The sequence below is a fragment of the Anas acuta genome, chromosome 5 (assembly GCF_963932015.1).
Source record: "Anas acuta chromosome 5, bAnaAcu1.1, whole genome shotgun sequence".
NCBI classification, from domain to species: domain Eukaryota; kingdom Metazoa; phylum Chordata; class Aves; order Anseriformes; family Anatidae; genus Anas; species Anas acuta.
Genome location: NC_088983.1, coordinates 25,231,329 through 25,259,312, shown reverse-complemented (window position 1 = coordinate 25,259,312; position 27,984 = coordinate 25,231,329). Strand labels below are relative to the sequence as shown.

Sequence of the window (27,984 nt, the reverse complement as noted above, 5' to 3'; positions counted from 1 at the left end):
AAAGCCTGCAGACAACTTCAGGAACAGGTATGCAGCTTTTTCTTTTTCCCAGAAGTGCTAGGCACAAAATTAATCCAGCTGGGGAAAGAGCCCAAATTGTTTTGCTAGGTAGTCAGATGAGAACTTCAGATATCAAAGGAGAAGAAATAATAATAGGTTTGCCAGATTCAAAGTCACTGAGAATATCTTGGTACTTAAAGTCTGGACATATTTGTGTGGGGCATATACTTATTGATTCTCTTATTCCAAATTTTCCTGCTAACAGAAACATTTATTCAGTAATGATTTATTCTTTTCTTAGGTGTAACAGTTACTGTTGAACTCAGTACTTTGATTCCACATTTACGTGTGTATAAAAATATCTGATAAATTTGAGTGCATATGCCTCCTAATAATTTGTTTTCCATAAGGTGAAGTAGTAAATACTAACTCAAGCTTATCCCTACCTTTCTTTCCAAATCCTGCAAGACCTATGGACAGAAGCAATCCTAGTGAAGTCAGTGGGACCGTTCATTTTTATAGTTCTGTACAGAGTCATGGCCTTTATGAAAGATTCATAGTTTAATTGCTGTAGTGGGATTCTGACACTCCTGCCTTCTGCAGAAGTCCTGTCTGCCAAAAGGTAACAGTCATTCTGTCTCTTTCCTTGAAAGGTTATAATTTCGGGTATATTGTCATTTAGCATTGGTTATGAGCTTTCAAGCATAAATTGTCAACTGCTTTTTTGCTCAAGTTACTGCCTTGCATGTTTTTTTCTGCCACTTTAATGAGGCATGAATGATTTCAATGTACATATTTTCTTACGGAAAAAAAGATTTGTGAAATGTCAGAGTGTCTCAGACTAAGGAACTGGTGTCACACTGAAATCAAGAGTAAGGAACTCTGATAAATGAATATCTTAATAGAGAAGCCAAAGGATAAGCAAGTCCAAATTGTAATGGAAGGACACAGTCAATAGCTGCTCATAGGTCAAAGCCAAGGACTTTAGTATAAGGTAAAGTCTTCAATAGAGGTTAAGTACTGAAATAAGGTTAGAAGGGTACATCCAAGCAAGAATTACTCCTGCATCTTTGGAGTGGAGCTGTGGGACAGTCCTGCTGAACAGTTAAGTGTGCCTCATCTGCCTGTTGGGAACAGAGAAGCAATTTGCCATTCGAACTCATATATAAGTCAGGTTTATCAAGCTTGTTTAAGTTAATAAGTCCCTGTTAGTTGGTAAGACTGACTGTTTGTGTCTACTGTAGTAACTAAAATAGGATCAGGACATGGACTTGCAGAATGACACACAATCATCTATTCTTTTTGTTAGAAAGCTCCCTAGTATGGTTTTAACCTGCACTCCCAGAGAATGCCTTTTAAAGACACTGGCTACCAGGGTCTATTCCCTTAGACAATCTGGTATTAGCAGCCCTGACTTCTAGAAGTGGACAGAAGAGAGGTTTTGGTGTGTGAATTCACAGCAGGTCAAGCCACTAGGTGTTAAGGCTGGAAAATAGTTCTTGGATGCTTCTTTTTAGTAACAGAGGGATGCTGCTGTGCTCAGGTTTGGGGCTGTTAGCAGAACTTGAAAACATACCAGACTGAGAGCCCTAAAAGCACACACTGTTTCTGCCTACAGCGCAGCTAAAACGTGTCTAGCTGTAATACGAACTTTCTTCTGTTCTTCTGCCAGTTCAGTTCCGCCCCAAACTGGATAGGACACTTCTGGGGCTGAGGGGAATGTGCTTTTTATTGAATAGGGTCTTTGTTATTGTAAAGCTTCTGAGACAACATTACAACACTACCTTTTGGATCCTGTGCTGACGACTTACTGTTTGTACCAGATATTGTCTTGATACCATAGTGGCTCAAGTCATTTATGTGGACAAGAGGTTTATCATGGGTACTGACATTTGAAGCTTTCCCATAGCAGTCTGCCAGTAGGCCTCAGAGGCAACCTGGAGGGCTGCTTCCAGGCTATCTAGCTTGTTCCAGCATACATGGTCAGTTCCTTCTTCCTTCCCTCCAAGGAGACTGCCAGTAAAGTTTGCTGTAAAGCATAATATTCTTCATGGTGTGGGGGAAGCAAGTCAGGTCTCTTGGAGTTGAGGGAAACATGCTTGTCATTAAAGCAGATCAGAGAGGTTTTTCTTCATTGTTTCAAGCTTATATTTGATAACCCACTCTGGCTTAGAAGAGACGTGTCTGGTTTCTAGTCCAGCCACCTAAGTAGCCATGAACAGGACATGAGAAAGCTTCCTCAGATAACCAGAATATTTTAAGTCCTGAAGAAAATATTTTCTGCTTTAGACACACCATGTCCAAAACAGTGTGCTTTAATTTTTAATTTTCCCTTCAAATACAAGTTTCTCCTTATTGCTGGTATCTTTCCATTATTTCTTTGAAATTGTATTTTACCAACTGATTCTTAAATCAGAAATAAAGGATGTGATGTCACCATGGCCAAACCTGAATTACAAAAAATACAGTCATTTGATTTACAGTAACTCAAGGTTACTATAGTTTAATAAAAATTATTTCCATTGGAAAACGATGTGTTGAGAAACTACATTTTCGTGAATTTCTAATGATTTCAGTTAGCATTCAAAACTTTTTTGTCTCCAGTTTATTTCCCAGAATCTTTCTGTGGTAAAAATTTGAGTCTACATTACCAAATTCAGTTTTAATTTCATGTTTTAAATTTGTTTTTATTGTTTAGTTATATATTACATGAGATGTTAATAATTTATAACATTTATTATATTACAGTTCCAATTTTCACTTTTCATTTTTAAAATTGGCCAGGCCAGCTGCTACTTGGACACACGTTGCATTTGTTTTCTCTCTCTATATATAAAGCACCTATCACCGTATTGATAAACACTCTGGAACCACTCTGATGGCAAGGGTAAGAACAGGAGTTGTCATTAGTACCTTAGCACTTCCGTTTCCAGTGAATTTAAAAAAAAAAAAAAAAAAAAAAAAGGCACAAGACTTTGTTTTACCTAGTTTTCTAGGTCAAACTGTCCCATTTGTATTGTAGTGAAGCAGTTTGACACGTTAACACTGTGAGTTAAAGAAAAAAAACAAGGCGATCACTTAGCATGTCATTAGAGATCTAGGCATTTTCAGTTCCCTCGTGTTAGCTGGAGTCTTTTTCTTGACCCTGAAAACCTCTGATCCTCCAATTAATAAGACAAGTGCTCATTTTCTTTTCTAGATCAAAACATCACCTGCTTCTATTGTGGAACAGTTTGATGTGTTGACACTTTGAAATAGAAAATAAGATGAGATGAGTAATCTGCACTAAGTAGCAGCTGCTAATGTAAAAACAACAGGATGGTTAAAAGTTGGATGTGATAATGTGTTACAACGTGACCTGCTCTGTTATGCAGTACATGCTACTGTTATTGACATGAGATGTAAAATGTGAAAGCAGTAAAAGTAGTGTAAAATAAAAATATCTCTTAAATGGTTTTAAAATATTTTTCCTGACTTTTTTTCTTAGTCATTCTAATTCAAAATGAAAGAAACCTTTGCTCTCCTTCCCAATCTCCTACTGCCCTGAGAAGACAGCTGGCCTCTTACTGTTGAACTAGTCAGCTAATATCACCAGAAACATAATACTGTCCCCAGCAGAAACTGGGGCAATTCAGTTGGCCAGACGTTTCTGGCTAGATTCCATTTCAGACCCCAGATAACACAAGACTGAAGGAGCAGAACAATACCTTATTGCCATCTTTCACCATTACCCAGATCTAACAAATGTAAATTCTTGAGTCCATAAATTGTAGAAATGACCCTTGAGAATCTCAAGACTTCTTATTCAGCCACCTTCTAATCCATAGGAGTGTCTGGAATCTGTGGAAGGAAAGCTATTGGTAGTAGCCATTACTAAGTTAAGGAATTACCTATATGTTAATAAGTCTCTTAGTCAAATGAGGGGAAAATGCTTACGGGAAAGGGTGGCAGTTTTATTTGGGTGAATTATAACCTCAATAAGAAGAAAGTGATTATCTAAAAAAAAAAAAAAAAGAAAAGAGCACTCATTAACCAAGAAAGTTATGTCTTAAAAAACAGAAGATACAGGGACAAATGAAAATTGCTGGAGGTTAAGCTAAATTGGCCCGTGGAAACGAAATTAAACAATAGTGTAATGACTGAAATGAGAACAAGGAAAGAGGAAATGTGCTACCATTCTGAGAATGGCATAGAGATCAAGGATAATCCGTATTAGGTCCAAAAGTGTGTGATCTTTTTTCTTTTTTCTGCCAGCATTGACTAATGATGATGTCAACTATGAGGACAAGGGTTAAGAGAAATGAAGGTATGGAAATGAAATAAATGAAATATCCTAGTTGTTCAGTAGGTTATTGTGCTCGGATTGGGATAATATTGGTCTTCATCCCAAAATTCCAAATTAAAATTGCAGGAATTATAGTAAAGTTCTTTAATAAATTTTTTGAAGTTGCATGTGGTGTAGTTTGACAGAATTAGCAGAGGCACCGTCAACACTTAAAAGGGAAAAGAAAAAACAAGTCCTGGCAATTGTAGACCAGTTAATACATGTATTTATTTTGAGTCTTTGGAGTTAATTTGGAAGGAAAATACTTAAAGCATCCATTAACAGTGTATTGAAGTACAGCTTTCACCCAAATAAGATCATGCAAGAATTCTTCTTTTATGTAATTGTTTATTTAGACATAGAAATTTGTTATATATAAGCTAACACAGAAGTAAAGCTAAAGTAGTGCCACATGAAAAATTATTAATTAAAAAAAAAAAAAAAAAGGAAAGTAAGTTGTTATTTTACAAGCAAGCATAGGTTTAATATGCTGCTATTAACTGAGTACACCTAGTATCTTTTTTTTGGAAGGATGGACAGGTTCAGCTCTTGTCCATCTGAAAAATATCATACACCCATGAAGGAGATGAGGGATTAGTCAAAGGCAATAAGGAACTAGTTTGCCGGAAGGCAAGAACAAACAGCTTTGAAAAGAGAAATGTTAAGGTCCAAGGACTGATTTAGTGGAATTTCTATCCAGTTTCTCTGGCTGGTGATGAACCTGTTTTCTTCAACGTTCTCATTAAGAACATTTGGCATAAAGAACAACAGCATACAAACAAAATAGCTGTTTGCCACAGAACTTGGGAGGTATTATTATTTATATTGTTAATACAAAATAAGTTCAAGCTGTCTTGCAAAATGATTGGAATGGCCTCAAGCACATGAGAGGAAAAAGAAAAAAAAAAAAGAAAAAAAACAGTGTGGTGAAATTCAGTGGTACCAGGAGTTTTTACTGTTAGCTGGGTAATAGCAGTGGACAGGTGAATAGACAAATACAGGAGGCTGACTGTGAGCAAAAGGAATGCAAGAACGTGCCGGGGAAGATGTTTTCACTGGAGTTAGCAAGTACTGCTAGCAGAGCACAGATGAGAGATGGGTTTGGATTCATTGATCAGGGGAATGGAAAGCCTACTTGCTGAGACATAACAGAATTATATTTAGCCTACACAAAGAAGGAAATGTATACGCTCTGTAAATATATACAGGTGGAATATATATGCTCAATAAATGCATAAGAAAAAAAAGTAAGAAGATGAAGCTATTAAGCTTTGTTATTCACATTCATTGAATGCTTTTTCTTTCTGTTGTGTGCAGAAAGGCATTGTGAAAGTCATCTCTTACCCATAGGGAACCTGACAGCATAGGATGCTGTATTCCTACCTCTTTCTATTTAGAGCAGAGTTGAGGGTGTTCATGTTTGCCCTAGTGGAGATAGGAACAGATAAAAACTCTGTTTTCCTTTGCTTTAGTTTTGAATTTTTCCCACCACTGGGTTAAGAAAACATGTAGCATTGTTCCTTTAAATATTTTGAAGCACAGGCAAGTGTATTTCAAAAAAAGAGATTTTCTTATTCAAGATCTGGCTTTGCTAAGTCTGATATGGAGCAATTAGCTTTTAAATTTTATTTAATTGAGAAAATTAATTTTTCTACAAGAAACTGCTAAAATGAAACATAAGAGAAGTGTAGAAACAATAATTTTCTTTTTCACTAGATTAGGTTGGGAGACAGAAGAGGGAAGGATCTAACCACATTAAACCAAATATGAAAGCATTAGAATTGTTGGGCAAAACAAAATTGTGAGAAAGAGACCGTATCCCAGTTATCAGAATAACTTTTCAGGGTTAAACAGAAACTTCATTGAGGGTGGCCCATATGCCAAAGCAGTGACTGACCTCTCTGCTAGATGTGCTTTCTAGGGAAAGCCTCCACCAGAGGAATCTAAGTGTAATTCTTTTTGTTTTTCTTCTTTCTCTCCCCTAGTTTCCAAAAAAAAAATTAATCAAAACTGATACATTTCTGTGAGAACTCGTGATTTCCACATCGTGACATTTTCTAAAGGAATAATATTTTGTTAAAAAGTTCCCAAATAGCTATTGTTATTACTAGAGGTGAGCTCATGTAGGACTTCTGCCATGTGCGCTGTGGATGGATTTCAATGTATATTATAGGAGTCTTCCAAATATTTTATAGTAATCCAGGCACCATTATTTTAGTTATCAGTTTAATTTCATTATGGATGTTGTTCTGCTTTCCTCCTCCTTGTGAAGGAAGACATCTTTGTTTTGTGAGGATATTTGAGTCATCTATTTGTGTTTACCACTCTTCAGGCCTGCGAATAAGCCATTTTTTTGCATAGCTGCATATCATACACAAAAGTTTCTGCACTGGAATTCTTGTTGCTCTCATGTTGCTCCCTAGTATCAACCTACTACATGCTTTTCAGGAGGTTAGCAAATGCCTTCATTTCTTCCCTTCAGTTGTCGTAGATGTTTCCTGGTGTTTGTTTTTTGTTTGTTTTTTTTTCATTGTTGGTTTGGTTTGGTTTTTTGTTTTTGTTTTTTAAACCCAAGCGACATGATTCTGCTGTTACATTTACTGGTGTAAGTTAGGCTCAAACCCAGTCAAATCAATGCAGCTTTGTTTGCTGAAAACTGACACAAATAAGAGTCTCCAGACACAAGTGCCTTCTGACTTTTGTCCTGAAAAGTGAGTGGCAAGTTAGGTGTATTTTTTATGATAGTTCTCCAAAGAGACCAGCCGTTAATCTCCCTGTGAGTAGGTGTGTCAGCTGCACACATTTCCTTTCAGTCTACCATTTCAATCACACTTCACAGTACACTGAAAATTGGCAAGGATGTTAATTATTGGCCTCTAGAACAAACCACCTACTTTGATTCAAGCATGTTTTCCAATTTTTAAGAATGTTGTTTCACCTTCAGTACAGTATAATTATAGAAAATAGCTTGGTTTGGCTGACATTCTTGTGTTCTGTGCGTTCTGCTTGCAAGGCAGCAAGCAGCACCAGGCAAGCGGCTCACCTGCAGAGGATTTTAACCTCTTGATGGCAGGAGTTAGGGCTTGCCAGCATCCAGTACATTGTTTTCAGTATCTGAAGCTCTATACCACTGTCACTTGGAGGTTAAACATTAACGCTTTCTGCTTTTCAAGCTGTAGGAATGCTCCATAGAGTAAGAAAGTTTGTTTTTATTCTCCAAAGAAATTCCTGTTAACGTTTTATGAATATCTGTTACAGGAACAGCTGCAGCAGTGGGTTTTGTACCTCAATAATGCAAAACCCTGGGTAATGCATGAATGACCCACTGAGCAGCACAGCGCAGAGACTGGTTGTGTGGCTGCATTTGTGCAGGGCTGTGTTTGGTAAAATTTGCCAGGAGTCAGCCATGTATCCAGGACATGATTAATCAACCAGCAGGATAAATTGCCCATAGATGACTGGGAGTTGACAGTAAACAGTAAAACACCTGCCTTGAAGACATATAGTCTTAATAGATGTGCAGGAAACAACAAGTGTGAGTCCTGTTTTAGGAGAGGGATTTTGAGGTATACAAACAGAGTTGTTCATGATTATACAGTGAGCCTGGCAAAGCTTGGAGCTGAATTCTGTGCCATTCCCTTCAAGTGTTCATCGCTCATGTAACAAGTCTTCAATTTACTGAGAAACTGTTCCACAACACTGTCCTGAGGAGTTGGCAGAATTCACCGTCAGCATTTCTCACACACGTACCGCTTGGTTTGGGGCTCTACAATTTGTACAATTAATAACTTACACCATGCATTAAAAACATTGGAAACCAGCCAAATGCTCAGGCTCATGTGTCAAAGAATTGTTGGGCAAGTCCCGTCTTATTTGTTGTTACAACAATTAATCATCCACTGATTATAAGATAATTTATATGGTATCTGGGCCCTCAAGGGAGTTCTGCAGTGCTATTGAAATAGGACATTTTAAAATTAATGTTGATTAAACTGTAAGGCAACATTAAATATGCATGAGTACTTATTTCTCCTACTTCCTCTTTAACCGTAGTGCCATGTCGAGGCTGGCTACCTTCCTGACCTTACAAGCCACACAGGCAATTTCCATAATGGTTATGAGTCACAAGCCGTTCACAGCACAGTGTGAATAAACAAAGGGAGGGGGAACATCCGGGATGGTGCACAGGTGGGAGATGACAGTGGTTCCTTGGGGGTTCCTCACCCCACTAGGAACCAGGTCCTGGATGAGAGGGCCGCCAGTTCCTGGAGCAGCCCAGCAGTGCTGGTCTCAGCAGTCCTAGCTGGGAGCATCAGGTGGCTCCCGGTACAGGAGCTGCAATGCGTGAGAGCCATATGCAGAACAAGAGTTGCACATCAGTTGTTGATGGCTGAGTGCTTTGCTCCACTCTCTGCAAAGTATGTTGGTCAACACAATTTTGCACTAGGAACATTATATAAATATGAAAACTGCTGAGAAACATGTGACAACTGAATATAGCTAACCTTAACCATTCAAAAAGTTTACTGTATATGCAAGGGAAAACCATTCAAAACATGATCCTGTCAGGAAAAAGAACAAGAAACAATTTCAATGCTACAAGAAGAAAGGAATTTTTCATAAAAATTACATAGCCAACATTAGAGAATAGTATAACATAATACATGTATTACAATAAAGCACGGCTGAAATGAATGCACAAAGGATTTTTATGTTTTCAAAGCAACATGGGTATTCTGAAGAAAGTGTTTATCATTTGTTTATCATTTTTCAGGCAGAATTGATAGCCTTGCAACAGGAAAAAGAGGCGGCTCTTCAACAGTGCAAAAAATTAGAAGAAGAAATGGAGAGATTGCATGTATACTACAGGTAAAATAATTAATACTCATATAAATCAGTGACTCATAGGGGAAATTTTCTGTGTGATGTCTGACTCTAAGTGAGGAAATAGCCTTATCAAATAGGTATTTGTTGGAAATGTGAATGCATCAATGAATCAAGGCTGCATTTCTGCTTTACTGCTCACCAACCATCTCTTTGAAATAGAAGTCCATTTCTTGTAGCCTAAATATTCTTTAGCTTTTTTTCTAAGGGAAGGGGAAAGTTGCTGGCAGTTAATTCTCATAAGAATGAAATATCTGTGTAATAGTGATGCATTCACTACAAAAAATGAGGAGAAAAGAAGCAGTGGGTATAAATGCTTATTTCTTCCCTGGTTGTTTGCACATATGCAACCTTATCAACATAGATTTTAAAATAATCTGTAATTTTAAAACACTGTTTTCTAACTCCCAACATAATGGACGTGTTTTAATTCCTTATATTCTGTAGCAGTATGTAGAACAACAGAAAGAGCCATTCTCTCATTAATTTAGATGGCTGCACTGAACATTTGCATGGATCAGTGGATGGTAGTCCCTAAGGAAAAGCTCTGTGTGGTCCAGTGAAGGAGTTAGGTTGTTTTATGGAGTGATGTTGGGTTACAGCTCTCATTTCATCCTGACCTCCTGTGTGAGAGGGGGTACAGAGCTGCCAGCAGGTCAGAGGCAAGAGAATTGGCATCAACACAGCAGAAAATTGTGAATCTGAAGGCTGAATGTCTGTGATGAGGGATGTGGGCTGCAGAGGTAAATAATAAATGTAGTGTGAATATTATGTTCATGGGAAATAAAGGGAACTAGTTAGTTATGACTAAAAAACATTTGCAGTTGCAGAACTGTGTGTGTTTTCAGTGTTCCAGCATTTACAAGTGGAAAATACTCATATTTCTAGAGGTTTTTAGAGTTTCCCCTTCTCATTAAGTTTATTAAAACCTTGGAGGGAAGTCTCAAAAACAACTTCTGTTCCTAAATCTCATAGGCATTTCTTTAAAACCTGTTAATAGTGAATAGAAACCCCAAGCAATTTGTGATTATTGCTTTTAATGAATTTGGTCAGCATTTAGTGTGTGCGCAAATTATGGTATGATTTACCAAGATAGAAAGAATTTATTATAGTATCCTTATTGCTCACTTAAATGGGATTTGTAGAATAATTTAAAAAAAGAAATGCAATTTTTATATTGATATTTCAGAAATTTAAACTTACTTGTGTTGGTCTGCATGTTGTAGGAGATTTGTCATTGACTTCTGAGTTGTTAATACAGTGTGTCAGGTTTGCTCTAACATATAATATTTAACACGAGTAGTAGAGAGCAGCTGCAGTTAACTCTAGTGCATACTTTAAATCTCAGAATATAATAATGACTTCGAATCACCATTGCAATGTAGCACACTATTAATTTATGGCCCTTACTTTGAACAGGGAAAAATTTCATTATAAGTTTGATTATGGTGTTTTATAAGACTTACTCATAAGGTGTGAAAATTGTCATCTGAATAACCTGTGGGTCAAGAACTTTTTATTACTACTAAATTATGCCAGTTACACGGTAATTCAAAACACTGAAAATGACTTTATCTCTTATGTCACTGTCCTTAAAGGATGCTTCTTTCTAATGCATCCTAAAGTGGATGTAACTCAGAGTCCTTGAGTAGCTGAGGTTGGCAGGGACCTCTAGAAGTCATATGGGCCAACCCTGCTCAAGCAGGGCCACCTAGAGCAGTTGCCCAGGCCCTTGTCCAGACCGTATTTGAATTATCTTCATGGTAAGATTCCACAAGCTCTCTGTTTAAGATACACTGACTACATGTGCAAGCACACTGTTTGGAAAGCCACCTAGAGTTGAATCTGTTGAGTAATGTAAAAGGGAACAAGAAAGACTCCTGTAAGTACTTAAGTAGTGATGTTTGAAGTCTTAGGTCTATCTTTTGCCTTGGCTAGAAATGAATTAAAAAGATTCTTAGAAACATCTTAACATTTCAGTTGCAGTTTCACATATGGTGCATGAATATCTGCAGCCTCTGTCATCCAGTAGTCCGGCATTACTTTGAATGCATACTAAATGAAGTAGATGAAGAAAAGAGTATATGGCATGTGTGTGTAAAACGTTAGGGAACTATATCAGACCGAGTGTGAGATGACGACAATAATCATAAATGACAAAACAATGCATTTTCTCAGGCCAACTAACTGACCAAAAACTTATTGTTTTTGTATATGTGGAGCCTATTTAAGAATTACTTGTGTAGATGTCTACTAGGTCTTTTTATTTTCTTTTACTGATTGTAGGTATAACATTAAGTACTGAGAGTATTTTTCAGGGAGTCTGTTTTGGACTGAGATGGAAGTTTGATGCTTTGATCCAAGTGAATTGGCAAGATGATTTGCTCTTTAAGACAACCTTAACTTGGAGTTATTTCTCTTTTGGACTTTAGAGCTCCCCAGGAATCACAATATGGGCCTTCACACATGTTCCACTCCTCATCTGAACCACAGAACTGCAGTGAGATATCTTATTACACAGACTGCACATTTACTTCACCTACTGCTCCCTCTTTCTTTTACCAAATTCTCCCACTTTCTGTCATCTCTGTGGTGCCTTGCCCACTATGACAGCAGCTTGGGAATTTTGGCACCATTTGGTGCCTTCTCCTGGTTCTCCCCTTAGGTATTCCTTGGCCTTAAAAAAGTATTTTCTCCTACTTCTCATTTGTTTCCTTGTTTGGACCAAGACTTCCACATCATCCTTTAATCTAGAAGAAACAAATTTAAGAAAAAAAACTACTAGAGGCTAATGTTAAAGTGTACTATAGATACCTGAAGCTGTGCCTACATGCACAGCAACATTTTAGGGGTTTGAGCATAAATGTAACAACTATCAGCATATGTTAACTTTTGAAGGCTTACCTGTGCAAACAGTAACACTAAAATGTGTATCTTTATACTGATCTGTCTTTCATGAATATTAGTATAAGCCAGAAAAGGCTGAATATCTTTAATATCTTTTCATTATACAAAATCAGGGAAGAGATATTTAGTTCCAGATTATCTGTATGTGTGAACATGCAACTGTATATATACACAGACATGCTGAAAGGAAGGAAACAAGTGCAAAAAATCCTTCTTTTTTTTTTTCTTTTTTTTTTTCCCTCAAGGAAGATGATCCCTGGTATCTAGACACTGCATACATTTTTATGCCCCCAATACAACAAAGCTATATAAATTAGTTTAACTTCTACAGAGGACAGATGGTATGGTCAGGGGGCTGCAACATTTGCCCTGTAAAAAGAGACTGAGTACTGCTTCTGAGCATAAGCCTGGGAAAAAAAAAATACACACACATATATATATATATGTATTATATTTATATATTTCTTAGGCGGCTTCAGAGAACCTAATAGAACCCTACCTGTATCTATGAGGAGGTTGTCAGGATGGATGGGCCCTTCAGAGTTCTGCATGGCAAGAGGGTGAGAGACAACAGACTTGAATTGGAACAAGACAGTTCCAGGCTTCAAGACCAGGTTGGGTGGGGCTTTGGGCCATCTGGTGGGAGGTGTCCCTGCCCAGATCTGGAGGATTGGAACTAGATGGTCTTTTAAGGTCCCTTCCAACCCAAACGATTCTGTGATTCTATCTGTGATTCTATGGTAAGGAAAAACTTTCTCAACACAAGGGATGTTCAGCAACAGACCAGGTTGTCCGGAGAGGTTTTGCTGTCTCCATCCTTGGAGATTTCCACTGATAAAGTTAATAAAGTCCAGAGTAACCCAGTCTTTTGAAGCAGAAAGTGACTCCTAGCTGGAACAGGAGTTTCATGGAAGACAGGAACATCCAAACCAAAATTAAAATGAACTTTGTGCAATAAAAGATTGATTTGCACTTGAATTTTGACTTTCTTAAAAGACAGTACATCCCAGAAATAATCTGTCTCTTTTTAAAGGGAAAGAGAAGTAAAAATGAGGAAAAAGTGAAAAGGAAGAGAAATCTAAGTCAGACACAGAAGGGAGAGGAAGTTGGCTCAGAATAAAGTTGGGCAAGTTCTCTGCTTCTGTTTATTCTTTTTATATTGTTCCTGTGTAATGTCTCAAAAGGAAAAATGGATTTTCTGTAGAGTAACATCAAAATGCATATCAGAAATGAAAATTTGCATAACAGTTAGGAACAGTATAGAATTTCTGGCTTACGAGGAAAATTGTTTCACCGCAATGCTCTTTAAGCTAGGGATTAATGCAAATCGTAGATCATCAATGACTGAGGAAGGCTATATCCAAATAATCAGTTTTGAACTATGAAGGAGTGTTAATCCCACTACCACTTTCTCACATAGTTCTGTTGTTTGAATGTCGTCATATGTTTTTAATCTTTTCAGTTATATGGTCTGTCCATTTTTATAATCAGTTTCCTTGTATTTCAACAGTGCTCCAGAAGTATACTTTTGCTACACATAAAAATGCTGACAGAGATATATGCTGTTGCATACTGATTATTTTTTCCACATATTAGATAAAACAGCACAGCTGTGCATGAGAAATGTATCTCTATACAGGGAAGTACATATATATTTTTCCAAATCAAAAAAAAAAAATCTATGAAAATCTCTGGCAACAGGGGTTTTCATAGGCAAATAATTTGAACAGAGTATAACTAGTACAGCAAAATGTACACCTCTAAGATGTCAACCCCCATTGTAATGAAAGATAAAAGAGCAAAATGTAAATGTAGGGGTACTTAAAAGTATGTTTTTTATAGGTTTCATGTTGGTGTCAGAGGCAGTGAGACTCAGTTCATTAAAACTACTGTTTGCTGTACAAGATGTATAAGAAATATATATTTGTGTCAGTTTACACGCCTTTGAATGAAACTGCTAAGAATAAGAATTGGTATGTTCAGCAGCAGGAGTTAATAAGGGTTGTAAGGTAAAATTTAAGGATGCATGTAGTAACTGTGAGTAGTTATTTCAATGATATATAAGAGCTTCCTTTGTGATTTAATCCAGTACTCTAAAAGCTATGTATTTGCCAAGTCTGATGTTCCCAGGGGAGGAAGGACAGTAAAAACTTTGCAAAAAATTTTTATCCAGAGGTTCTTCCAATTTGCAGTTGAAATGTATAAGATGCAGTTGAAATGTATAAGATGCAGAAATAACTACAGGCTGGAAGTCACAAACGTACATTTACTTCAGTGAATTTCCTAATAAACAGACATTTAAAAAAACTTGCAACAATAAAATCAAATTTAATAATTATTTTTTACTCTCCTGATGCTGAGATTAAGTAAAGATCTGAAAGAAAGATCATAGTTAGTAGAGATGGAGTTTTAAGGGCAGGTGCATGTCACAGTCTCAAGAGTTGTACATTGCAGAGTATTTAGGATCTGCAAGGTATACCCACCATGCAAGAAAAAGGTATCTTTACAACTATGTGACAGTTTTCATTAATGAAACAGAAGTCTAACTTCAGTGAGACCCCTTCTAATAGTAAGCACTATGATCTGAAATAAATATTTTTAGAAGCAGACATTCAGTCAATATGGGTAGCTTCTCCATCAGCATTGCAAACAGAATTGTTGCTCCCTAACCAGTTGTATCATTTTTAAAATTTATTAAAAAGGTTTAAGTTTTTAATCTAAAAGCTTCTGATGCTGATGATGATTCATTTAAAGTGGGATTCATGATTTATGTAACATGAGCAAACAGTTGAAAAAACAATTGATTTTATGGAGATACATATATTCTTTTTCCCACAAAGTCTGTTGTAAAATGATGTGCAGGTTGATATTTTTAACGATTGAAATTGATAGACTTGAAAGAGAAACGAATCAAGAGTTTTTTATGATTTCCTCAAATGAAAAACATATAAGCACAGGGACAAACTTAATTTTCATTTTAATTACAGAAATAAATCACCCTATAACAGGAGAAATAGATGAAGAAATATGCTTTGCAAGGCAGTATTTGCACTTCTGGGAAAAAGAAAAAGGCTGTATTCTGTTCAAGCTCTGAATATAATGGTGCATGTTAATTTACATGTTCTTAAGGTTCATGGCCAATGTTATGGATTATAATACTTGAGTGATACCATTTCATCCCTGTTCCATGGGCCTGTAACAAGGATCCCTGTTCCAAGGATATGTAACAGCATAATTCTTGCTGTTAGACTGTCCTCTTGTTCCAGTTGTAAGGACTATTATAAGCTATAGATTATTCTACGTAACATGAGTAGTCATCCTCTTATATTCTGTGTAGTTCACGGGGACAGTAGTGGCAAGTAAATCAGAATACAACTGCCTAAATATTTAGTCTACTGTTCTCTGACTGTCCCCTGCTCAAATATTTCAGCCTCTCTGATTTGCCACCTCTGTCTTTTTCAGAGATTTCTCCAGTCCAGATTTATCTCAGGGTGACATGATGTGCAGCAGGAGATGGGGTTCCTTTAATGTCCAGTTTCTCAGTCCGAATTAACTGGAACCCATTTACACTGGGATGACTGAGGCTGCAGCCATGAGTGCAGAGCAGTGATCTCAGTCCTTCCTCTGCAGCTAAAGCAAGATACCTTGAGCACTTGCCACTGCAGTTTACCTGAGAGAACTGGTCTTTCCATTGCTGTTTTTTTTTTCCTCACTTTTTCTTTTATGTCCATTGACTCATTTTCCTGCTCTTTTCATTCTGTCTGCACACTGGAATTCTGACACTGCTGTTGTTTCAGTATTAGTTGATTTAAACTTACTATAATGTGGCTAGTTATGGTCATTAAGAAGAATGACTAGACAGTGTATGGTATCAGTGTAAACATACTGTTACTTTTGCAGAGCAATTTTGGGGAGATCAGGATAGAAGACAACAGCTGTGTTTTCAGTATTCTGTGTCCCTGCAGCAGTAACTTCTGTTTTATCCAAGGCTTTCAGACACTGACATCAAATGTAAATCTTGAGCTAAGTAAATCTCCCACTTCTAAGCAAAGGAGAGGTTCTCTTTTATATCAAACAGATGAGATGCTGGCATGTATTATACAGTTGGAGATAGTGCAATATGTCTTCTTGCGAAGGAACCTAACCCTCTACAGTGTTACCGAGCCCAACATATAGAAAAAAAAAAAGGCTCTGTAAGGGGATACTAAGGTTTTTGTTTTTTTTTTCTGTTACTCTGAAAAAACTCGGCTGTGACCTAAGCTATATTTCTTAGTTGATTCTCTACATATAAAGTCCCACTGATTTTTTCTATGGAAGGTTTCAACATGCACTGAATAAAGTTTTAACCCCCACCCTTTATATTTATTTATTTTACCTAAATAAATGTGCATTCTCCCAGTTTATTGAACTGAGTGCTGAAATTGGTCGGGATTTAGAGCCTGCAGGTTCTAGTTCTCCTTCGGTTATCATGCCAATTTCCATTGAAGTTCTGCAGACCCAAAAGTATTGCTGTTTTAGGTTGGTGGGGTCTTTCACACTTTGTAGCTCTGCAAGCATTTTCCCACTGGTAAGCCCCTCTTTTTTTCTTTCCTGCCTTGTATTTCTTGTTATCCTTATGTATTTCACATTTTATTGAATTTATTATCCTTTTCCCCTTGCCCCATTCCTAGACTTCATGTTCTCTAGCCTGGAATTGATTGGTGTCTCCTTCTGCAGTTGCTTTAATTTCTAGCAATAAATGCCAGGGAGACTGACCTTATAAATCAGTGGATAGTGAGCTTTCTTGGGAGTGTGTCAGACCAGACTCTCATATGCAGTTAACACTTGACCATTTGCCCAGAATAGGGATGGTAGAGAGAGGCTCCAGTATAGATCATAGGCTTGGTGTTTACAGCACCTATTTGGCAGGCGATGAAAAGGCAGAGCAGTGTCTGAGCCTGTTTGGAGGGGGGATTTTTTGTTTGTTTGTTTGTTTTGTTTTGTTTTGTTTTGTTTTACCTCCCAGTGGAATATCTTAGCCAGCAGTGGTTTCTGAGCTTCTTCTCTCTCATTCATTTAGAGACACACACACAACAAAACAGACACAAAAGTTTTTGAAAGTTTCTCTTTTTGTCCTGACATGATTTCAGAGATATTCCCATCATATTGGGGGGAAAGAAAAAAAAAAAAATTGCAGCCTGGAAAAATAATTTCCTTCTGAGCTTTAGTGATTTATAAAAACTTAGAGGGAGAGGAAGCACTGAACTGTCAGAGATCCCAGCTGCCTGGTGGAACAAGCTAGCCCACGCCATCCCTGTAACGAGCCCTGGGGTGGATGTAGCACACTCAGATTGCCTTGTGCTGCTGTTGACTCAGGCATGGATTGGTCTGACCTATATTCCATGAAATCTTTGTGCTTAATGTTTCCATGGGCTGGCTCTTGTCCTTCAGAGGTGCTTTGCCAATAGAAAACACTAAGCAGCAGGTCTGAGGAGGAATGTGGGCAGAGAGAGCATGGACTGAAGTGATTAACATGCTCTGTGATGGGGTTTTAACTCGGACTATTCCCTGGGCTATGTCTGTTACTGAGTGTGTTATATTGGAAATCTTTCTCCAATTTTTAAAACTTGTTGTGGACCAACCTGCCCTTTGTTGTGCCAAAAACATTAAAGCTAGAAGCACCCTGCAGCGTATTATACTGTATTTCATCAGACTTGCACAGACTTCTTCCTATCTGCTTCTCTGGGGTAACTTGAACTAAAAGAATGATTACCTTGTCAATGTTGCTGTTATAGACCTTTTCAGATGAGTTTCTGCTCTTCTCTAAGAGCAGGGATTTGCTTGACAGAAAGGAATTCCTTGCCAGTGGATGCTGATATGGTCCTGTGACTCTGTATGCAGCGCCGGCTGACTTTCTGTTAACAGCTCTCCCTGGTTCAGGCTGATTCTCTTCCCCCTCTGTTTCACCTTGGTTCTCTGTGGTTTTCTGTTATGACTTCCTTGGTTTCTCAGTGAGCTGAAAAGTCTAAGAAGTGTAATTTTGTTCTGTGCTTTTTGGAATAAGTACTTAGCTAGAGGTTTCTAGGAATTGTTTTTCAAATTTGTTAAAGCCTAATAAAGTGGAATTATTGGAAGAAAGGTTTAAGTCTCTGGAATAACCACCTACAAGCAACCAGCTGACTACTGCTGATAGTTTGGAGCAGATTATTAATGTAAAGTATACTGCTGTAGAAGTACTTGTAAAAATTAAGATGTTGAGATCAGAGAAGTTAATATCTGTTTTATACATATATATATATATATACTTGAAAAAAAAATGTTGGAAAAGTTGTACAGAGCATTTGCAGGATTATGAAGGCTGTTACCTGGTGGAAAGGGTATGTGACCAGAGGCTAAATGTTCTGGTTCTGCAACTGAAATGCTGAATGAATGTTGTTAATTCACATCACTAATCTCTTTCTCAGCTTCTTTATTTGTATAAAATGAAGTATTACCATTTTCCGTCATGCCTTTAGAGATCTATGGAGTATCAAAATGTAGGTCCTCTTACTTTAAAACCAGGGAAGGAAAACAGACACAGGATTAGAAAAATCCTTCTCTAGAGCAAGTTAGAGAAATACAGAAGAAAGATGTGTGTAATAAGATGTTTGAAAGACAAATTTTCCCATAAGAAATTCTGAAGAAAATCTAAAACTAGAATGAAAAGAATTTGACTTTCCAATAAAACATTATATTAATGGGAATTTCTTTTGCTATGACCATGATACTTAGAAATAACGTAGTAACATTGTCAGAAGGACTTTAAATGTCATTTGTTTTCTGTTGATTTTCACAGGACATGTTTTTATGTTAAAATTCAATTCAGTGAAAAAAAAACATCATTTTGACTTATGTTTTGATTCAGTTCTCTTCAGCTGAAGAACTGAAGCAAAACAGCATTTAAAGTGAAATGTGAAGGTAACAGGAAATCTTTCACTTAGAAATTTGCCACAGGAAGCCAACTTTTTTTTTTTCACTGGAATATACATCTGCCAGTAAAAAACATTTGTTTGTTGAGAAGACTGTCTGCATGAAGAAATTTCAGGCAGTGCTAGACATAACATTACTTTCCTTACTTTGGGTTTAGCCCTGCTCCCAGTTGAGTCACTGGAAAACTTTGTTTAGGAAACAAGTAAGAATTCAGGTGGGAAGAGAAATCCTCTGCCTGTGGCAGAAAATGAGCCAGAGGACTGCCTACCTATTGTGTTAACAGAGAAGCTGAGAGTAAGATATTTTTTTCTATTCAGTTGTTTGTTTGTTGTTGTTGTTTTTTTTCAGAGGTTTTACTGAGTTGCTACATGCGTGTCCTGTTGATGCCTTTCACTGGAAAGTTCTCTGTTTGTACATCCCCAGGCTACTTTTCTAGCTAACAGATAGAGATCTGTGTTTTGGAAACTGGGGGTTTTTAATGTTATGTCCAGAATTACATAATGGTGTGTTATTCATCTGGTATGGATAATTCCTTCAGCATAGGTGTGGCGGCTTTCATTTTTAATGTCAGGTGTAGGGATGGACTTGAAGGTTTCAGTCAGTTTTCCAGTGAAGAAATGGGCCTGCTGGGATCTGCACAATCCTCAGCCTCTGAAATATTTGAGTAAAATGCAATATATTAGTAATGTTTTTCATTTATAAGCTGTGGTTCATATTGTTAGGAGGGGAAGGAGAACTGGCCCAGAGCACACGGTTAGTTTTTTTCCACTGCCACCAAGACCAACACATGTATGCAGCAGGGCAGCACTGCTGTCTCACTGGCAGAGAAGCTTGTCTGGCTGTGAGCATTGAAGGAAAAGCCAGAGGAGGGCAGGTAGGAAATTATTCCAAGTGAATAATCAGTGATCTATTTTCTTTGACATCAAAGTGATTTTAAAGTACTTCTTCCCCTACCTGAGCTACTTCACATCTTGTTTTTGTCTGCTTTGAACCTGTTCTATATCAGTAATACAGATTAAAGCACGACCACCCACATATGTTTTCACTGGCAACACAGAAGTGGTGGCAAACAGTGACACAGAAGCAGGAACAAGCGTTAGTAGGCAAGGGACTAGAAATTGCTGAAGGAAAACATTTTGCCATACTGCAGCCTGAAAAATCCCTCTCTGCCAGGTGGACAGACAAGCACATGGGGTCTCCTCTTGTGTCACGTCAGAAGCAAAACTCTTCACAGCCTCTCTAGCTAATATAATTGAACTTATTTTTTTTTAATTTGCAGTAGGTTTGAAAGCATGCTTGGGAGTAAGGAAGAATTTTTTTTTCACTATGCCCTAAAGCTTGGTAAGGGCTTTATTTCTTAATTTCTCCTTTTTCACACACCTAACTGGCCACAGTTAGCATGAAGGCTACTGAACTGAGAAATACAACATTGCAGTGTCTGATGGCAACATTTTCTTTTGGCAACTGGTGGCTAGTGTCCTCAGTGAATAGAAGGGCCGGTAATCAGATCTCAGAAGGAAGAGAAACCCACAAGTCCTGGAATCCCAGGGTGCAGTCCACTGAGGCTGATGGTGATTAGAGCAAATGAAGTCAAGGTCTGCAACACAGAATCCACCATCTGTGTCTCTTCTGTCTTCAGGAGAGGAAATTTTATGCAGTTCTTGTCACTTTTTTAGTCTCTAGGGCTGCTGCTTTTTTTGAGAGAGAAATTTATTGGCTCTGATAATTTCAAGATTTTTGATTCATGCTCGACATTGTTGCTTCCAAGCTTGTGAAGTTAATAGCATGTATCTGCATCATTCACTAGACAGCAGGATGAAAACACTGGCCACCACAAAGTAAGCTTTGAGGTGCCCAAATTGTTTCAAGAGTTTGTGTATGAAATAATTAGGACAATTGTGTAAAATGTTTGTAAATATTAACATCATAAAAGCTGTAACTGCAAGGGATCTCTCTCTTTTCAATGTAAATTTGTATTCAGTACTGGCCAAACCAGACTCCTATGTGTAAACAGTATCTGCCCAACAGCCAATAGAATAAACCATGAATACAGTAGTTTATTTGTGATTTGTTTGCTCGTCTTCTGTATCTTTTTTTCAAAACAAAGTAGGAAAGTGGTAGTGAAAAAAAGAAGGGTGCTCATTTGACTTTTTATTATTTACTTGTCATGTATTTGTTTTGTTAGTATTTCTGGCACTTGTGGCAGGAGAAAAATGTTTTATTTCATTTAGTTTTATTTTATTCTTCGAAAATAACATAGTAAAAAAAAGTGTCGGGTAGAAACAAAGTGTACTCACAGTTGGATATTACTGTTACAAGACAGGAGATGACAATGGTATCTTTTTAGTATATCTGTTATCTGTGGTGTCATTAAACCTAATGATGTGCTAAATAATAAAAGCAGCCTTATCACATCATAAGGCCTTGAATTGTGTCTTGAAGTTGCCATGCCTGTGGGTTCTGTTTAGCTTTCAGAAAAGGGTTTGGAGTCAGAAGAAGCTGCAGTTCAGAGTGCGTTTATGTGATCAAAGCTCTTTAGACAGATGGCTGCTAGCACTCCAAAATGATTAAAATATGTTCCAAGCAACATCAGTCTGTGGGCTTGGGGACCCAACCTTTCATTAGTCAATAAAGGGTCTTGAGTTCTTGAAAATGAAATCTTTAAAAGCTAATAAGGCTGCTGGTTTCCTCTGAGCTGTTTCTTCGGATTTGCAGTAGTGGATTGGACTTGGGCCAGTATCTGTCCAATAATATAAGGCTTTAAAAAAAAAATCTGGTTACAAGAGACCTCCCAGCAGATCTGCCTGTTAAACAGTGTGGCCGAAATTTTCGGTCTTGAATATGTAAGTTCAGGCACCTGAGTTTGCATTTAGGGGGCTGGGAAGGGACCTGAAAGTGCCCCTTCAGGTCACCAGTCACTCAGTGGAGGATTAAACGATAGGCATCTGCACTTGACTGTTTCGACCTGTTCTATTTTATTCTTAAAACCTTGTGAGTTGGCCTAGCATCATTTCCAGAACATTTTCAGCATACCCTAAACAAGATACTGATTCACTAAGCAAGTTTCTCAGAGCTTTTAGAAATCAATAATATTGTTTATAGCATTCCCGAGTCCTGTCAGTACTTGTGAATTATGAATGTGCCATAGTGTGGTTCGGTGCTACAGCGCAGTAGGGTTTATTCTGTTGTCTGCAGCAGGGTTACAAGAGAGAGCAACTGGGGGCTTGTGCAAATGCAAAGTGTCTGTAACCTCTGTGTGTCTATGTGAGAGCAGTAGCAATAAATGTCTGTTCAATAAGGTATTTAACAAGTCCAAGCTTTCTGTGTGTTTTTTTTTTTCTCTGACAGAGAAAAGACCCCTCTCACAATTTGAAAATTTCTGAACTTGATGTTCTTGCCCTATAGACTCTATACAAGACATAAAATCTGAAGGTATGCTTGTTCTCCCAATTTCTCGAAAGTCCTTCAAGATTTAGCCCACTGCTAACTTAAAGAGAGTGTATAAAATACAAAATAAAAAAATAAAATCAGTTTTGACATACATCAACAGAAGCAAAGCAAGTCACAGTGATCCCATTAGCTCAGTGTGATCTCATTAGCTGGATTGTTCACCCTGTCTTCTTTCACCTTGGGAACAGTTCTCACATTCCTTTTGTCAGTACTTGATGGGGCCAGCAACTGAAGTTCTTCCCCCAGACACACCATAGTTACTCAGAGAATGTCATACTTCATTTCTCTTTCCCATGGTATCTCCCTGAAGGTTTTTTGTGTGCTTCAGTTTTAACAGTCAGTGATTTTTACTTATCATAAGCACAGGCAAGTTGTTAATCTCTTTTGTTAAACATACATCAGATTTTGCATTCTCATTATTTTGGTGAGCTGATTTCTTTTTCCTTTTGTTGTTAAATATCTGGTTTGTGTTTCCCAAAACTTTTGTCCACCAAAAAAACCCATCATATTCTTTGCTTTTAGAAATGACTTCTGAAATGAATCATATTCTCACTGAAAAACATACAGCTCTATGTTTTTAACCTTCTTCTTCCTGTGAACCCTTTTTTTCCTCAGACAAAACTAACAACTCATTTTCCCTGGAGTAAGTTGCACAACACAATAGTCTACACTAAAAGCTCAGGACGTAGTGGACATACCTCTTTCTCTTAATGTCTCCCTTTCTGGAGGTCTTTACAAACAGATACATTTACCTTCTGTCCCATTTCAGTGTGCTCTAATGTGTGCTTGTTACTTTCTCTTTATTACTATTTCCTTGTGCCTCCTAAAGTTTAGGCAGTTGATCTAACCACCTAAATGAGTGAGAACTTCAGGGTAAGGAGATACACAAAGACTTCATCAAAGTGCTATGATTTTAAGGTTTGATAGTTCCTGAAGAGCTAGCACTAGGAAAGGAAATTAGAAGATATTCATATTGTCTTGAGAGAAGACAACTAATTTCTCTCATTAGAAATTATGTCTACCCTCTATACCTCCTAAGGTACTAGACATCATATTAGTCACTTTTCCTTTTACTCTAGGGAATCATATAAATCCTTTATTAAAAAAACAGCATCCTACATAGCCTGTGTCACTTCTTTCTTGGATCGTTTTCTTGAACTCTGTTTCCAGATGCCATGTAGTCAGAAAATGCCACAGAGTGCTCCACGTGTACGCTCAGATCTGAGGATTTCCTGCTTTAGTTGGACCCAATGATCTCTCGAAGTCCCTTCAAACCCCTGCAATTCTGTGATTCTAGGAACCAAGCAGGACTTCTAGAGCAGCATGAATCTGCAGTGATGTATGATTTTTACATGTTGCCAAAGTGTTTTACGGGGTCTTCTGCTTTGAGTATTCTGATTTACCATTGTTTTCATCCAGAGTTGCAAGTCAGAAACTTGTAAATATAAAGTCCTAAAGGTCTCTGTTTGAGGAGTGAAAATGAAGGGCCTCTTTTGGAATGTTTTTTCTTTGCCTCTTGATTCCCCTCTCTGGAAGATGTGAATAGTGCTACTCATACATTTTTGGAAAATACATTGATTTAAGTTTTCTTTATTACATTCTGCTACGAGTTAAGTGAGGGAAACCTAAATTTATCACAGTAGCTATTGTATTGCAGCAGGCCTTCTAAAATGCAAGTACAGAACTGCCTTTTCCAGACAAACGATATACTGTGAGTGCCTCATTAATACATTTAATGTTTAATGACCAACTGTTTCTCCTGCTTCCTCTAAATTACTGTAAAGTTACTATTCCACGGAGAGAAAGTAGCTTTTTATTCTGGAGAAGACTGTGGCATTCATTGCTTTGAGTGAGAATGTAATCTCAAATAGTTCATAATATTTCCCCTGCTAAAAAGCAGCAAGTATTTGAAATGCTTTGAAATGATGATGCTGCAAGACAGAAAATCTTTCTAAATATGTGAGTGCAGTTAGTTCAGATTTAGTGAAATTTTTCATCAAATCAAGGAATATATGTACATAACTTTGTTGTAGAAATGCTGCAGAGTTCCTTCTTTCTGTTTGTAATACTGCAGCTCTTTACGATTAGGGGGAAAACTGGTTTAGCGAAGGAGGTGTTGAGCCTGCCAAAGTTGATGGAGTAGAATTTGGATAGCCATTTAGTGTGGGACAGCTAGACAGGAACAGAGAACCATGTAAAATGAGTAGGTTGCTACAGATTTATGCTTGCCAGAACAAAATAGGTAAACTGTGAGTTTAAAGATCCTGATTAAGATTTGCAAACTTAAATAAAAACATGCCTTTAAAAACTCTAGAAGATATATATATAATGATAATTATTTTGAAGATTATTCTGGAGGAAGGTTACAATAATGTAACCTGGAGGAAGGTAACAATAATGTAAAACACTTCAAAATGATTTTTACTGAACTAATGCTTCAGTAATGGACGTTAATACTGTTGACTTAATTCGTGGATTGAATGCAAGCAATTTAGACAATAGATAGTATCAGGTGCTAATAGATCAAACATAATTACTCTTGATGAAATAATTTTACACAGTTTAACAAAATAGTTTCAATTATTTATACACTGTAAAAGAAAACACTGAGTAAAAGTGAAAATACTAAGGTTTCTCCTCTAGGGGCATTGTATGCATTTCTGAGTCATACTTTTTCTTCATAGCAACCTTTCCTCTATAACAGCTTCCAGTGCAAGTTATTACAATTCTTTTTGCATAACATAGGTCATATGAAGTTCAGCTGTAGGTGGGGCCACTGTAGTAGATTGGGGGACAGTCTTAATAGATCCGTTTCATTAATTAAGTCATGCATTTTTTTATTAACAAAACCTGTATGTCAGGTTTAGCCAGCTGGGAGCCATTCTTATGGTTGTTATCTTTGTCAGAAGGAATATTGAGAAAATAAGGAATTACTGTACACGCTTTAACTCCTGATTAAACAGAGGAATGACATCCTTTCACCCGCTGTCCATGAAAAAATAACTTAAGGGCATATCATAGGCTTGATTTGGAGGATGTGATCTTACATATCTCATTAAGGCAAAAATTGTGTACATTGCATTCAAAATTTAACCTGAAGGATTTGTTTCATACCTAACCCATGGCCACTGAGATAAGCAAAGTCAAAATTTCAAATATCTAGATTATATATGGTTGCTTATTTTATTCATTTCATTTCATTTCAACTCTTCAAGGAACTTCTTGTTCTTCAATTTGAATGTATAAAGTAAGATTTTATTGTGCTTTTTCTCTTCTGGTGTTCCATTCTGAGAGATCAGAAGGAAGAAGATTTTCAGGAAGCATTTTGCTATTAGACACAGAGAATGGTGTAAGCACCTACTGATGACCTCAGCCTTCAGTTTCTTGATACAAAAATTCAAGTCATTTTTTACTAGGCTTTCTCCTGGTCCCCAACAAGAAATGCGCTGACTTCAACTATCATTAAGGAGGACTGAACAGAGGGCAGCTCTTGCCAGGGAGAAAGAAGTGCTATGGATTTGTCCCTCACTTGTCCGTCAGACAAAGGAGTTGAAAGATGGATGGTAACACAGTTCATAACATCTGATTTTTTCTTTCTTTTACTTCTGAGATAGGTTCATTTGACATCACAATCTGTTTCAATCATATTCTGTAAAAGGGAATAATACAGAGGCTAGATTTTGATCCTAAGGTCTTTAGTCAAGTTACAGAAATACCTATTCTTCCTTTTAGCTCTTCTTCCCTACTGTCTTTAACCAAAGGAGTGATCTATTACTATGCTTCTACAGCTGTGACAGTAGAACAAGGATTATCGTGACATAGGAATTTAGTTCTCCTTCTTGAGCAAATGTTTCTGCTCCTATCAGAGAACAGAGGATTGGTTGAACATGTAGAAGTATAGCACATTACCTTTTCCTGTCTAAAAAATTAATAAATTTAAATTGAAGTGTCAGTTCAGTGCTAGCTATATTTCACAAGAGCTTTCATGCTCATTCAGGTTCCTTGTCAGGTCCTGAGAAAATAATTAATTCTTTGGTTCAGTGCAACCAATACATTTCCTGCTACAATGATTCACTTTTACCTGCTGGTTATGGAGAAATGATATGCTGGCCAAAAGAAGAAGCTGGAGTTTTTCTCATGAACTCCTGCCTCATGAAGTTAACACTGCTGTTTTCCTCTTCACTCAGACTGAATTAAGTGCACAGCAATGTTATTCTTTTACAGATTTGATTTCAATAGCCCAGTGGTTGAAACTCATGGGGATGAAAGAAATGAGGTGAGGGAGACAGTTTAAAAGTTTTAGGATACAAAAATCAATTCAGCATCTGTTTTCAGCATCTTTCCAACCCTTATACTTTGAAGCTCTGTCTTTACTGACTTTTCTCAGCAACAGCCAGTCTAATCACTCACATTCCACGCGGCTTGTGAATCACGCAATTTGGCTTTCAGTCAGTGAGCTATAATCAGCTGATGGCCCTTTTCCTCTGGAAGGATGCAAGGAATACCTTCTTGGGTAACAAAGCTCTTGGACTCATGGCAGGTGGGAGGCTGCTGTCACTGCTTGCACCTTACACATTGGTGGCAATGGTGGCTGAACCTGCTATGGGGAGGCAAAAACTGCCTCGTTGTGAGAAGCTGTAGTGTGTTTTCCAGAAAGGTCCTAAACCTGGATCTGTCTCCTAAAATTAAGCAGGCTGACATACATCACCAACACATGCATACTGTTAATTAGCTGTTTTGTATCTTCCTGTGAATAATAATTTGTGCCAAGATCTGAACAAAGATTGGGGCCTCAGGATTCCAGATGTGGCACACATAGATAACAAGAAGCAATCCCAGCCCCACAAAGCTTTGAACTCAACAAGGACAAAAAGCAAAAGAAGGGCATTTTTCTCCCGGTTTCATCATGGCAGGCTCAGATGTGCGTGTTGTGACTTGTTCAGTACCACAAAGAAGATGTGAAACAGAAGAGGGAATTCAAGACAGAGCTCTGATCCCCAGTCCACTAAATCATTCCCCAGCATATGTCCTTGTTTCATGTTAGGGAGAATGGCCCAGACAAGTCTGCCCCATCACTTCAGTAAGCATTGGTACAAACAATAGAGAAGTAGACTTCCCTTATATTAAGTTTCCCAGGCGTTCCCTTTATCATTTAAGCCATCGTTTCAACTGGCTTGTTTCATAGTGCTCAACTGTCCAAGGAGCTGTGTGATTTATATATGGATAAGGGTTTGGCAGCAGCAGCTAGGTAAGACATGGCTTACTGAGTAGCAATACATTGCCATTGTGTCATTCACATGGCTTTCAGGAGGCAACTTTCTAGGTTATTTCTGCACAGCAGTCCCAAAACCATCTCCATTTTTGCAAAGGAGAAGCCATGATAGTTTTAAGGTAGACACTACAGGCATCTGTACTAACCTGGTTGAGGGCTTTCAGACTGCAGCATTTGCAGTCTTCCTGGTGACTGCAGC

At 37.6% G+C, this 27,984-nt stretch overlaps 1 protein-coding gene across 18 annotated transcripts in view; it reads left to right on the top strand.

Moving 5' to 3' along the window:
* Window positions 1-27,984, top strand: part of MIPOL1 (mirror-image polydactyly 1) — a 189,431-nt gene that overhangs the window by 132,621 nt on the left and 28,826 nt on the right. For 17 of the 18 annotated variants that reach the window (XR_011096990.1, XM_068683294.1, XM_068683293.1 and 14 more), the window contains one exon: window positions 9,099-9,193. Coding sequence is in view for 17 of the 18 variants with exons in the window: in XM_068683294.1 (XP_068539395.1) it covers window positions 9,099-9,193 (95 nt within the window). In the remaining variant the exon portion in view is untranslated. Of the gene's footprint in view, window positions 1-9,098; window positions 9,194-15,577; window positions 16,488-27,984 lie in introns of those variants that run through there. The other variant, XM_068683307.1, reaches the window with a different exon arrangement.